General features: G+C 42.5%; 3 protein-coding genes across 4 annotated transcripts in view; 1 reads left to right on the top strand and 2 right to left on the bottom strand.

Moving 5' to 3' along the window:
• Positions 1-13,922, top strand: part of LOC118413226 (5-hydroxytryptamine receptor 1D-like) — a 276,722-nt gene that overhangs the window by 22,566 nt on the left and 240,234 nt on the right. The window lies entirely within an intron of this gene.
• On the bottom strand, positions 6,415-9,165 carry LOC118413225 (putative mediator of RNA polymerase II transcription subunit 26). 2 transcript variants are annotated; one of them, XM_035816457.1, is made up of 3 exons: positions 7,769-9,165; positions 7,261-7,457; positions 6,415-6,793 (listed from the first exon to the last, which is right to left on the bottom strand). In XM_035816457.1, the coding sequence occupies exons 1-3, from the start codon at positions 9,066-9,068 to the stop codon at positions 6,560-6,562; spliced, it is 1,731 nt and encodes a 576-aa protein (XP_035672350.1). In that variant the 5' UTR covers positions 9,069-9,165; the 3' UTR covers positions 6,415-6,559. The 2 variants fall into 2 exon arrangements, with proteins under 2 accessions (XP_035672350.1, XP_035672351.1); XM_035816458.1 differs by having other exon boundaries at positions 7,261-7,442.
• Positions 9,071-13,922, bottom strand: part of LOC118413682 — a 13,616-nt gene continuing 8,764 nt past the window's right edge. Inside the window, exons 2-3 of the mRNA XM_035817210.1 lie at positions 9,136-13,664; positions 9,071-9,092 (exon numbers count right to left, since the gene is read on the bottom strand). Of these exons, the coding sequence (XP_035673103.1) occupies positions 9,071-9,092; positions 9,136-13,592 (4,479 nt within the window). The 5' untranslated portion in view covers positions 13,593-13,664. The remainder of the gene's footprint in view (positions 9,093-9,135; positions 13,665-13,922) is intronic.

Below are 13,922 nucleotides of genomic sequence, written 5' to 3'. Positions count from 1 at the left end.
TTGTACGTATCATATTGCATAGAAAGTGGAATAATTGCACCAGTACTCTCTACCGGACTCACTCACTCAATCAATCAAACTAGACTACCATCGGTTTTAATTGCTAAAAGAATAGTCGACTAAATTGAGGAAAGAATATACGAGAGGATGTGACCGACCATTGGAGTACCGTAGTTTGAAACCTTTACATCTAGGGCCGGCCTCTCGCGTACTATTTTCCCAACAACGTTACATGAAGTCCGGTAGATACTAAGTGGTACATGTCCAGCTGGGTTCCCACATTGTAAGAGCCCCAATCCAGGACAAGGGGACATGAATCATCCACCTATTTAACCCCGTGTCACCTCCATTTTGTTCTCCAGACACCTGAGTAAATACATGACACCCCTCCCACCCCCTCCGGGAATATTACCTGGCTATCTCGGCAAGATCTCATCCCCTGACATACCTGGCCGATGTTTTGATTTAGTAGCAGTGCAGTTCCACACGTGTGTGATATGTGTAACGTTTGGAAGATCAGATTGAGATAACGTCTTGGAGAACTTTGCCGACACAACTTGACGTACACAAGCGTTCGTGAAGTCTTCTACAACTATAGATGTACAAACTTAATGCAACTAAATGTGCAACATTGGAAGAATGTATCGTAGCGGTGCATTAGAAGATCTTAGAACTTACACTACAGTTTCTAGATCTAAACATTCTGCACATATAGCCAACGCCACCTTGCGACGGCTACTCACTGTTGCTTGCAACCCTAAACAAACGTGTTTCTTAAAAATTGATAAGAAAATCCTGAAAAGAACAATTCTCATAACAATAGTATATAATGCAAGACTTAGACTATTTCTCTAAGATGGGGTGTATAGACGTTCGACAGTGCAAGCTACAACTACGGCACATTCACTGGTCTATTACTAGTACTAAACGTATTTGCCTTCATATTGAATGAATTCGAATGGGTGTGAGTTTGTAATGAACAAGCTATTGTGTACCTGTTGGAATTCTTATCTATTGTGTTTGGCTCTTCCCCTCGAAGTCTTGATTGGGCTATTAATTATACCCACCTGCGCATCCATCATAAGGTGTGTGACTTGCCCCGAGGGGTGGAGCTTTAAAAGACCCATTGATCACGGCCTGTCAATCACAACTGGCCACTCGGGTGGAAAACTAGTAACAGTGTGAATGTGTTGTTTGTGTTGTTGAGAAAATATCATACGAGCAACAAACGTTCATCGTCCGTTTAGCCTCTTGTAGTGGTTATTTACACATTGGGCATTCCTTGCATTGGTGTTTCTGTAGTAAGGGTACTTTTTTACAGGGAGGGGTTGCTAGCATTTCCCATTCTTAAAAACTCGCTCGAGGCATCTCCTAGACTCGTATTTTACATCCCTCCCGAAATACGGGTGCAGCCCCAACCGCGATGCCCTACCAATGATCCCGAGTCTCCCACCAAGTTAATTGGAACCAGCTGCAGGAGCTCAACTGTGAGGCTGCTACCAGTTGAGCTACGGGGACATCCCTAAACACACAGTCATATTCGTCATGGAATTTCCGCTAAGGCTACAGTGACAGAACCGCTCGTTGACTTTAAAGGGGTCTACGACAAACCTTTCTGTCACATAAACACAGCAGAATTTTGCATGACACTTAAAATTTGCCCCCAATTTGTTGTCGTAAACCCAGTGTAGCGGGTCAAATGCGACAAAGCCTTTGGCATGCTAATTTGCATTTCTGGAACACAACGTGACACAAGTTTGGTTCACAATGGTATACTAGACATATCGTTGCATAGCGGACATAACCAAGGCTAAGTGATGTTGAGGCGTTATGATGGTGGATTTTGTCCTTAACTTTAGCGGACCCATTTGTAGCATTTTTTCCCCGCTTAAATCCTCGTTTACATTTTAGCTATTGTTGCCAAAGTGTTCAATATGATTAATAGAGGTATTACTTTACCCTGGGGCACATACATTTATCACAGATGTTTGGCACAGTCTTTCGCAAGGTTTGCAAATTATTTGAAAAATGAAGTTGACTGCACTTATGACTGGCTAAAATATTCATCATGGATTATATACTACTAGTAAATTGGAATCAGAGATGACAGGCTTCACCCCCTCACCCATACTGCTTTGCGACACGTCCAGACCAACACACAAAACACTAGCAGTAATGAGGATGTATGACAATGCTGAATTGTGTATATTGTGAATCACAGAAACACACAGAAACGCACTCACACGCGCGCGCACACACAGACACACGGACACACAAATACATAGTATTACATACACAGAAACACACACACACACACACACACACACACACACACACACACACACACACACACACACACACATACATACATACATACATACACACAAACACACAGAGTGTTTCTGCTATCTTTTCCCACGTGACCCTAAGATAGACTCCTCTTGATCTTATCAATTATTTCTGAATAAAGGGGCGCGTGAAAGTTTTCATTTATTATTTAGCAATATACTTTTAAAAGTCAGAAGGATTTTTCAATATGTTTCTTTGAGAGGAAAATGATGCATTGTAAAAGTCAGGCATGCACGAAATGAGAAGTGACGTTGACATTGTCGATGGCAAGGTTAGCATTGGAAATAATTTGATGCGACATTTGCTAACGCTCTATGAGCAACTAGCAAATGTTGAATGTGTATAAATCTACTGTAGGGGTACATGTTTTACGGTAGTCAGCTGCCCTAAATGTCAGTCGTTATGTTTTGGTGACAAATCCAAGCTTCTGGACTGTCAATCATACTGGTTTACATCGCAATCTGTAACCTACAACAGGTGGCAGAAGGTGGGGAGGGGGGCAATGTTTCAAAATGTCGTGACTCGCCCCAGCTTATAATCGTTAGGGTGATCGTTCTGAAGAAGAGTGAACCTTGTAGAACTTTATGACTTAGTTCCGCCCGTTCGCACGAGCAATAAAAAACAGCTAAATATTCAATTTTATGTCTCTACTACTTAGGTTATGATGTGGAAATTAATCTTTCTGGAGGAGGGTCACACGAGGGCACACAGGGTAAAATTGTATGTGGCATAAAATCTTGTACCTGACGAAAAGAACGGGTCCAAAACGGACACAATTGTTGAGAGAAAGTTTTCATGGGATAAAGAAATGTCATTGTCTCGAAGTCCACTAGTGTGTGAAAGAGAATCCCTTATATTTGTAAAATATATGTGTAATATCATTATCGAACAGCATTAACTACCTCCCATCACCCTTCAAAGGTCCGACCGTTCAAAGTTCCCTGTCTGAACTATAATCCAGATTTGACACTTTTTGCACGCGTTAGAGGTCACTGAAAGGTTGCCCCCCTCCCCCCGGGCCAAACGACTGGGGCGTTTCTCCTCGACGTGAGGTTAACAGGGGTCAACACCTGACAATAGGGAGCGCAAGACCCTCTCACCGGGAGGGACAAATTGCGCGGAAAGGTTGAAGACATGTGACATAATTCTGTGCTCATATGTATATAGAAAATAGGTCAGAAAGGACTAATGTTTTTGCAACAATGCAACTCGAAAACAGATTAGTCAGTCGTCTCATTATCCTGTCTCACCAGGTGGTCGACAGCAAGTAAGTTCGTGAAACTACTCGAATGCAGAAAGAATTTTGACCAATCAAAGTGTAACGTTATCCTATAATCAATGTAGTCTTGTTTATACGGATTTAGTTTGACTAAACACGGTGCACTACTAATCTTAAAACCGTTACGGGCCCTAAAGCCAGGAGAGACTACATGTAGATCTATTACATAATGTCTGTATATGTATTTTGGCGCGAGTACGTTGATTCTTTTTTTCTTTATATCTTTGTAAACTTTTTCATAGTGAAACGACACTTTGCTTACACCAGTCGCAAAGCGCTTCATTGCTACACTCTTACATCACGTATTGTACTTTCCTGTTGTTAGTATAGATTACGTGAAAACAGAAACGTTTTGGTGTTTTTACAAATCGGGGATATAATTCAGAGATATAATTCTTTAAAAAATGTTACATAGTTATTGTAGAATTTAGTCTTTGTCGAATGAAGCTGTCTCCATTTGACAAAAGATAGCCAGCATTGTAAGACGATGATATACGTCTACCCAAATATTCGACGTCATACAGTGTCCTGTAGTTGGCTTACTTCTTTCTGATCAAGATCGAGACAAAAGTTTTACTGGTGTCCTCTAGCGGACGGTAATAAGACTACAGGCAACTGTCTGGACAAGCAACAGCAACTGTACATGTCGACAGCGTCTCCTTGCGAACCGTGCAATGTTTACAATTACGTCCAGCAAACTATTTCCATTCCTGACACCCTGACTATGCCTCCTACAAATGTTAACGCCACGAAGAGACTTGGTTAATTGTCTAAAATGCAACCGTAATAATGCAAAATATGACCTCTTTTTGCTTCCCTTGGCATGGAAGCGTTATGATATAGAAGAAAGAAGAACAGCCAAGTCACATTTATTTCTTTGACAGAAGCAGCATAGGAAAACAGCCCATTCGTAGTGATTATATATATAGGCGCAACCATAATTATCACTGTTCAAATTAAGACAATAACATTAACTGTTCCAATTAAGATAATAACACAGTATAAAATGTTGCATTGTACGATGATTTGCTGACAATGTACTTTTCACCTGCCAAATTGAATTTTGCTCAACTCCAATCTTTGGTATTCAGACTTTATACAACATGAATATGGCGAGTCAAAGTAGACAGCACAAACAAGCGTCTTGTTGCATAATTCCAGAGGCATATATTGACATAATTGCAGCGACCATATTCTACTAACTTCGAGTAAAAAAGTACAAACTCAAACGATAGCAACGTATACACACTGGATTTTTAGGCTTAATTAAGATATTGAATACAACTGTTTTAATAAGCGGTCTTAGAAATATAAACATCTATAGGATATAGACCTCTGTGAAGCATTGGGGATAAATGTATTACAAGCATAATATAAGACAAAGCTTTATATAAGACATAATCTCAGTATAAAAGTATTTTTTAGACGTACTTCTACTCGTATTCTAAATTCTTCCAGAGCTATCCCCTAAAACAACCACCAAAGTACAAAATAAACCATATTGAAATATATAAACTGTCTGAAAGTCGAGTCAACAGTGTTAGTTGTCAAATACACCAACAAAGCAACAATAATAATGTTTCAAGCTAAGTAAATGTCAACAAAGCCTACAATATATTAAACACATCAAAATAGCAACACTTCTTATGCTCTGTACATATAATCATATGACGTTACTGACTTTAAGTCGAGTCGACTGTCCATAATATACCTGGTCCTATATAAAACATCAAGAAACCAACAGTCTGTTTGACTAACTACAAGTCAAAGTCAGTTGAACATAACGGACATTATGTAACACATCATATGAGCAAATGAGCACAGCTCTCTATGCTTTGTACATATAACGTTACTGGCTTTAAGTCATGTTGACTGACTATGACATACCTGGTTAAACATCAACAGGGCAACAGTCAAATTTTAAAGTCAGTAACCTTAAAAGTTCAGTCGAATTATCATAGCATACATTGTCTAATATACAAACATCAAAACTACAACACTCTATTTGGCTCACTGACTACAAGTCAAATAGAGTGAACATAACTTGAACAGTATTTACAATTACTTAACGCTTCAACTGAGCATACACTGTTTGTGTCTTGTACACAAAACGTACTGACTTAAAGTCAACTTGACTGGCGCCTGGTCATGACACAATCTATCTAAACCACATACATATAGTACAGACACAACGATCTGTTTGACCCACGTACATGTACTGAATACAAAGCAAATCCAGTTGAACACAACGGGTCCATTAGTTAACATTTCAAATGAGCAAAGCTCTTTATGCCTTGTACATATAAAGTTACCAAGTTTATGTCGAGCCGTACACCTGGCTCAATTAAAAATCAACAAAGCAAAGTTAGCTCTGTTAAACGCACACATACTGGCTGACACTGAAGTCAAGTTGAGGAAACACTGTCACAGTGGTGCTCTTGCTATATTTTGTGAACAAACTGGCATACGTAAAACAATATATATGTTTATAAAAATTTAGATAGTTTGAGTACAAAATCCACTGATGATATCAAATTCACGATATACTGGAATACCATTTGCATTACGGACATAAATATACTGGCTAAATGTCCTTTTTGTGCATTATGTATTCCATCTGAGGCTTTGGACACGCGCACACACACACATACACACACGCACACACACACACACACACGCGCGCGCACACACGCACACACGCACACACACACACACACACACACACACACACACACACACACAAACATGCACATACATACACACACACACGCACGCACACACACGCGCGCGCACACACACACACACACACACACGCACGCACACATCATTTCTTCTCCATCATTCTCATTCACTTTGTTTCGCGTGAGCCAGCACCTCAACTTTGATACTTACTACCGCATGTGTCAGTTGAGCTAGATCCCTTTTTTGTCATCATTTAGGACTAGTCATAATCTTATTAAGCTGCGATTGCAAGTGTTGCACAACTAATGCACAGTCTTCCACACTTAGCTGTCTCGGATTTGTTCTCAGGGCAGCCATGGGGTCCAATGGGCAACCGGTGTCGAAGAGACTAGTCGAACATCTGAACACGTCTGGGGCCTTCTTGGCAAGGAGTTCCTTCGACTTTGCATCCCGTTCTTTTCTGTGGTAAAACCACATTTTTACCTGCAACGAAATATTATTTTGGTCAAAAGGACAACAGTCTGCTTATTCGTTATAGGCTTCTGGAACGTAAACTAAAACAATAAACATGTAACTAAACTAATAAAAAATATGACGGTAACTTATTTTCGCCGATCATATCTTAGTGGACACTTTTCATAACATTCTATACCAGTAGAAGTCTAGTTTACTACCCTTTAAAAAGATAATTTTTGTTTGTTATGATTGCACATTTGCGAGACCAGCACATGGGGTGGCCATTCGTTCTTTCACATATTCTCCTTTGACTTCGGAATTAGCTTCGTTTTGCGATATATATTTTCCGACTTATTAATTCACGGCATACATGTGCTCATTTTAAAGCTACTTTGTAGGATTTACAGTATTGTCGATAACGTTTTTGTCGGAAACAGACAAATTTTGATGCACGCGTGGATCGTATACATGTAATCAAATTAGCATGGCCTTACCTGTCTTTCCGAGAGGTTCAGTTCCTCGGATAGTTGGAAGATCAATGTCTTCTCCACCCGTCTGTTTCTCCAGACTTGGAAGACTTCCTCCAGCCGATCGTGCTGCGCCTTACTGAGTGTAGTCCATGGTTTGTTGATTATGCTCCACTTGGTTGTCTTTAGGACTCCTTTTTGGTGATTTGCTTTAAGACCATCAACTACAAACAACAACAATATGTGTCAGTTAGCAACAACATTAGGTAATAGATATTCGTTTTAATTCCGTAAACATAAATAGCAAAGGATTGTGAGCAGCAACAATGTTTATTAACTTTTAATTTCGGAGCTGTGTTGAGGTCAAAACGTTGATGTTATTTATATATATATGTACAATTTATTCTAAATATTATATATATGTAGAGAGAGAGAGGGGGGATATAGAGAGATACATATGCATATCATGTTGTTTTCAAGTATACATATATCTTACTAATATGAATGAAAATTGAATCATACTTCAGTATCATACCTTCTGATGCCCTCTTTTGCTTCTCCATCGTAGCAAATCGACGTAATCTTATGGATGCACTGATTTCTTCTGGGTCGCACTTTGACTGATCTTCGTTGAGTCTTCTCCTTTTACGTCGTGGTTCTTCATCATTATGATATTGGTCTTCTTGTTGCCCATCTGTTTTCCCCTTATTTCTGTGTTCCTCTCCAGTTTGTGTTTCACACGGTTCTAGGTCTGGCAGTTGGGCCACCATTGTGCTCTCTTGACACTCTTGTGTCATCTGAACTTGTTCCTGAAATTCATCTGTGTCTTCCCTGGCTTGATGGCTGTCTTTTTGTTGATCCTCAAGCTCCGATAGTAGCTTCTTCTTACACTGCGTTGCTCCATCTATCTTTACATGATCCGATACAGTTTGTGTTTGACACGGTTCTTGAAAAGGACGTTCCATGTGCCCGGAATGCTGAATGCTCGTTTTGCTATTGTCAGACTCTTGTAGTTGAAGTTGTTCATGACATTGTTGAATGTCTGTTTCTTCCTGATTGCCGTGTCTATGATTCTCAATCTCTTCTAGCGATTTATTTCTATACTCTATTCCTCTTTCATTTTTAAGATGTTCTTGTCCCGGATGCTCCGGTAACGGTTCCTGTTGACATTGGTCTACATAGTCCAAGTGTTGGGTAACCATTGGACCATCATGACCCTCATTTGGTTGCAGATGCTGTTTATGGTTATCCGCCTGTCGCTGATTGTCTTGTTGTTGATCCTGCAGATCCTCTGACGATTCTTTTTGAAACTGCGTTTCTCCCTCCTTATCCTGTCTAGTTTGTGTCTCACTCTGCTCTTGACTTTGTTCCATGTTTCCCGGCTGTTGCATTCTTGTTTGGTCATCATGAGTTTCTGCCGGCAGTTGATATACACTGTTGTCTGCTTCATGATGATCGCTATGATATTCGTCTAGCGAATTATTTTGATACTGCATTTCTGCTTCCTTATCAACCTCTTTCTGAAACAGTTCTTGCTGATATTGGTCCACATGGTCCTGTTGTGTAGTCATTAAACCTTCAAGACTCACTTCTGGTAGCCGAACTTGTTCCTGATATTCATGATTGTCAGCCGTTTGCTGGCAGTTTTCTTGTTGACTCTCAAGCTCCGTTTGACATTCTATTTCTGCTTCCTTCTGCATTTGCCCATGACCAGTATGCGTTTGATCCGATTCTTGATCTTGTGGACACAGGTCTGTTTTGTTCAACTGCTGAGTGACTATTGAACCATTGTGACCCTCCTCTGCCAGTTGAACGTTTTCGTGACAGCCATGCATGTCTACATCTTGATGATGGCTTTGCTGTTGACCATCAAATATTTCTAATAACCTCCGTTGATAGTACAAACTACATGGCTGCTGTTGCTCCGATTCCTTATTGACAATATTGTTATTTTGTTCTTCTCCTTCTTCTTGACTCTTTGAACATGCTGCGTCTTTCCTCTGTGATCGCTGATCTTCAATCTCCGGCGTCGAGCGCAATGAATGGCAAATCACCAAATTTGGAACTATCTGGTCTTTGTGACTTCTCCACACATCGTTAGATCCGTCTCCTCCTTCGCGGTTGTTTTCAGCGGGTCTCCCAGAGAGGGTGTCTTCAACAATCGCTTGGCCAGCATCTTGAATACGAACATGTTCGCCGTATTCTGTACAAGGCAGAATTGATGGAATGGGATAAGGAACTTCGCGACTGGTATTGCTGTTAGAAAAACCGCTGTTAATAGTACTTTGCTGTCTTGACCGATTTTCTTGTCCTGAACCAGCTGTGGAACAATGAATCTCTTTTGTTGCTGTCTGCTCGGAAGCAGTTCTTTTGTGAATCGGATTTGATGCATTTTGTGCAGGATAGTGTAAGGTAGTTGTTGCAGGTTTTGGTGAACTTGTTCTCATGCACGGTTCAACCAAGTTGGCGAAATCTACTTGTTTTTCACAAGAAGTCGGTGGGGCTGGACTTTTGTGACAGCTTGGATCGTTATGAGTCATTTGCACCTGGGATTTGCTGGTTATGTTTGACTGGATTCCAGTCATGGACCGTGTCAGCTCCTCGAGTCTTGTCTGAATGTCTTCAACTGCAAGTGGCAACGACCTCTGTGTGGACGGTTCCCTTGCAGACTGCGCGGCCGGACTTGGAGCTTGTGGCTCCTGCTGTGTTGTCGAGCAGCACAATTCTTGCTGTGCGGGATTCTGTTGCTGGCCTTGTAGTTGTTGAATTGTTGCCTCCAAAGAAGCCACTGCTTTCTTTAGCTCCTGTAGCGTCTTTTGGTTTTGTTGCAATAGCTGCACATTTTCATCCTGCATGGCGCTAGGCATGGTGACAGGAGGCTCTTGTGGCTGAGGCCTCGGTGGTGCTGATGACTCTACTACTTGTTGTGTTAGAGGCAGTTGATACAAGGCATTTGAGGCTTGCTTCGGTATGCTATCAGATGCGATGGTATGTTGTTGGTTTGGTTGCCTTGTCAATGATGCTTCTGTTTGTTCTGAATGCGGACGGCACCAAATATGCTGGACTTCCTTTGGTACGCTATCAGGTATAAAGACATGCACTTGGGGCTGTTTTGGTTGTCGTGTTTGCGATGCTGCCAGTTGTGTTGAATGCAGTTGACACCAAATATTTTGGGTTTGTTTTGGTGTGCTCTGAGGTATAATAAGTGCTTGCGGCTCTTTTGGTTGTTGCGTCTGCGGTATTTCTGGTGCTACTTGTTGTTTTGTGTACACTTGGCTCAAGACACTTTGCGCTTGTTCTGATGTGCTGTCAGGAATGGTAGTAAAATCTTGCGCCTGTTTTGGTTGCTGTGTTTGTAATGTTTCTGGTGTTACTTGCTGTGTAGAGTGCAGCTGACAACTGTTGTTAGGGACTTGGTTTGGTGTAGTGTCTGGTATGACAGGAGGTTCTTTTAGCTGCTTTTGTTGCTGTTTTTGTGGTGCTTCTAGTGCTACTTGTTGCCGTGTTGAACGCTGCCAGAACTGTTGCGCTCGCTCTGCTATACTATCAGGTACGGTGAGGTATACTTTGGGCTGATTTGGTTGCTGTGTCTGTGATAATTCTGTTGCTACTTGTTGTACTGTTGAGTGTGGTATGTTGACAAGTCCTTGCGGCTCTATTCGTTGTTGTGCTTGTGGCACTTCTGGTGTAGCTTGTGTTGATTCTGACTGACACATGGCCGTTTGCACCTGTTCTGATGTGCTATCAGCGACATGTACCTGTGTTTTATTTGGTTGCTGTGTTTCCTGTGCCTTTAGTGCTTCTGGTGCTGCTTGTTGTGTTGACTGCAGCTGACACCCGATGTCTTGCGTTTGTTCTGATGTGTCATCAGGTGTGATAGGAGGTTCTTGCAGCTGTTTTGGTTGCTGTGTTTGCGACGCTTCCGATCCTACATCTTGCGTAAAATGAACCTGATTTGGGGCTTCTTTTGGCGTGCTATCCGCTGTATTCGCAGGTTCTACTTGCCCTTCTTCCAGCTGTGTCTCTGGCGCTTTTGATTTATTTCTTGTTCTTTTCTGTAATGAATTCATCTCCTTCGATCTCCTCCGACTTTTTTGAAGGTTGATGCCAGGCTTCCGCCTTTGCCTTTGGACGTATGTCAACTTTTTATTTTGCGTTGCTCCTGTGTCTGAAGATGATGAATACAGCTGGTGCCGGGTATTTTGTGCATCCTGTGGAGTTTGCACCTGAAGGGGCGATTGTGTGGACGGTATAACGTCTTTTGGACCAATCTGGTCTCCACCGGAAATGGTACTTTGGCGAATTATATTATTCAACGCCTCTTGGTACGATGGGGGTGGTTTGAATGGCATGGAAGCGTTCACGCCTGTTTCCTTGTTTCCAGCGGTGGATGCTTCTGTACCCTTAGCGTTGCCAGCACCGTCGAAGTGAACGATATAAGGAGACACTATGTTCGGCTGCTGTTCACTCTCCATCACTGCCGACCCACCGAAGTTGCACGTGAAGACCTCCGAGATCACCGGTAGCTGCTGGACAACTGGCGGTTGATTAGCCTCCGCCTCCGTCGGTGTGAATGCATTTACCCGCTCGGCAAGCCCCGTGAGTGTAGACGATGCTTGGGTGATAGTGGTGCCGGTGTGATCTCCATAAGCAGTCGTGGGACGCTCCTGTGAGTGTCCATAGCCGTGAACGAAAGGCACTTCCTGGTTACTAGCAACAGGACGTTGTTGCTGAAAGTGGTTAAGGGGGTTCGGAACAACTGCGCTATGAGTTGTGTTAATTTGCAATGCAGCCAAGCCGTTGTGGTAATGGCAATAGTGACCGTTCCTGTTGTAGTACAGTGGTACAATGCTAGTGCCTTGTGTACGGCCTTTTGCTGTCCAAGCATTCCAAGAGGGGTATCGTCCATGCTGGTCTACCATCTCTCCACCCGCAACTCTCTCACTGCCACAAGTACCGTTTGCTGTTACGTGCCATGCCGTATCTTGTCGCATGGCGACATTAGCTGTGGGAAAGTCAAATCCCTCAGAGCCACGAATGGTAGGGGAGTAAAAAGCAGAGTCTTCCGATGCGTAACTTGCTATGGAGCTGCTAGATCCCATGCGCGACATGTCTGACAGAGAGGACGAACCTAGCCCAGAGCTAATCAGACTGCTACGTCGGGCTAGGTTGGTTGAATAACGCCTGCTGGTGCTTGGAAAAACACCTTCCAAACGATGAGGTACAGGCGATCTCGGCTGCTTCAACCCAAAGTGACGTGGAGTTTGATGAACGTTCTCTGTATAAAGTGACTCCCATGGTGTGTAACTATTTGGACATGGCAGTTGTTTTGATAGGTGATTTGGTGGACTACGATGCTCTGCCGATATCAAATGATGTGGGCTATAGTGTTGGACAAGTCCTTGGGTATTTTCGTGACCGCCGACACCATTTTGTTCGATGTGGATATGCGAGGTGGGGGGCGTCACCACCACTAGTTCGTTGTGTATTTCCGGAGAAGAGTAAGGTGCGATTCTAGGGATATCTTGGCCCACCTGACCAGTAAAGCGGCAAGCGGGGGTGTACCGGCCAGGCTCTCTCTTAACTGGTTGAGGGTTGAAATTCCCTGACACAGCATTTGGATTGTTCTGCAGATCTGGATGGTGCATTCCATTATTCTGGATGGTATCATTTTGGTTCGGTCTATAATAGTCTGCCATTGTTTCGTGCACGTGGTTCATGTTGTTTTGATCTGCTTGTTGATCGGAATGACTGGAGGAAGAATGGGTATCTTGATTTTTTGGTTTCTCGGTATCTACAGGCACTGAAACGATTGATATCACTCTGTTGGGATCCGGCGAAAAGTCAGCCTTGGTCACACGTGCAACTTCCAATGTTTCGGGAACTCGAAAACCCCGTCTTTCTGTCTGATTTCCTCTACCGTAACACGTAACAATGTTCTCATGAACCTTACATTGCATAGATTTAAACTCTTGGTCTTTGCTCTGGCGACAGGTTGATGTATTCTTTACGGATTCTAAGGGGTTTGAATCACCATTGTCCAATCGGGGTTGCAAGTGGTCTTTGATAGCCTCCAAGGTAGATTCTAAATGGCAATTGTCTTCTTCGTGGTTTGTGTTCGGTTTTTGGGTGAGCTCTTTTGTGGTGTCTTCTGACTGATAGGGTCTTTGACTTATAGTTTTCTTAAGGTGTTTTGTTGCTTTTGTTCTAGCAAGTCTTGTGTTTGGTTCCTCTTCGTTAGCCTCCCTTTTGTAGGTTCCTTTTATAACTCCTGTAACAACGTTCAACGCAGGCCTACCTTCGCTGTCCTCCCCTCCCCGCAAAAGCCCCGCAACTCTGCACACGAAGCCTCTTTCCATGCCCGGTCAGACGAGGACCTCTGTCGGTCTGGACAGGAACTGCAGCATCGCCGCAGGCATGGCGGACGGCCACTGTCAAAACAATGATTATAGAAAAATATTTGTACAATTATATATATGTGTACAATTATATATGTATGTTTATATGCCTACATGAAAATGACAAATATGTACGGAATACCACAAAATAAGGTAAATTTGACAGTACATTTAAAGCTAATAATCTCCAAGCAGATCCTACGGTAGCATAAGATAGTATCAAAAGCTGGCAGAGGAGTGAAGCCGGGCTAGGAAACTATCGGGGACTCCGGTGCCCATTTGACTCCCTTT

Source organism: Branchiostoma floridae, chromosome 4 (assembly GCF_000003815.2).
Source record: "Branchiostoma floridae strain S238N-H82 chromosome 4, Bfl_VNyyK, whole genome shotgun sequence".
In the NCBI taxonomy this organism is placed as follows: Eukaryota; Metazoa; Chordata; class Leptocardii; order Amphioxiformes; family Branchiostomatidae; genus Branchiostoma; species Branchiostoma floridae.
The sequence above is the reverse complement of the archived record's forward strand: the minus strand, read 5'-3'. Positions and strand labels throughout refer to the sequence as shown.

Coding starts and splice junctions, on each gene's coding strand:
- LOC118413225 (XM_035816457.1), bottom strand. CDS start 9,068: ATGCATGGCTGTCACGAAAACGTTCAACTGGCAGAGGAGGGTCACAAT. Junction 7,458..7,768: donor GCAAAAGAGGGCATCAGAAG/GTATGATACTGA, acceptor TGTTGTTTGTAG/TTGATGGTCTTAAAGCAAAT. Junction 6,794..7,260: donor TGAACCTCTCGGAAAGACAG/GTAAGGCCATGC, acceptor ATTTCGTTGCAG/GTAAAAATGTGGTTTTACCA.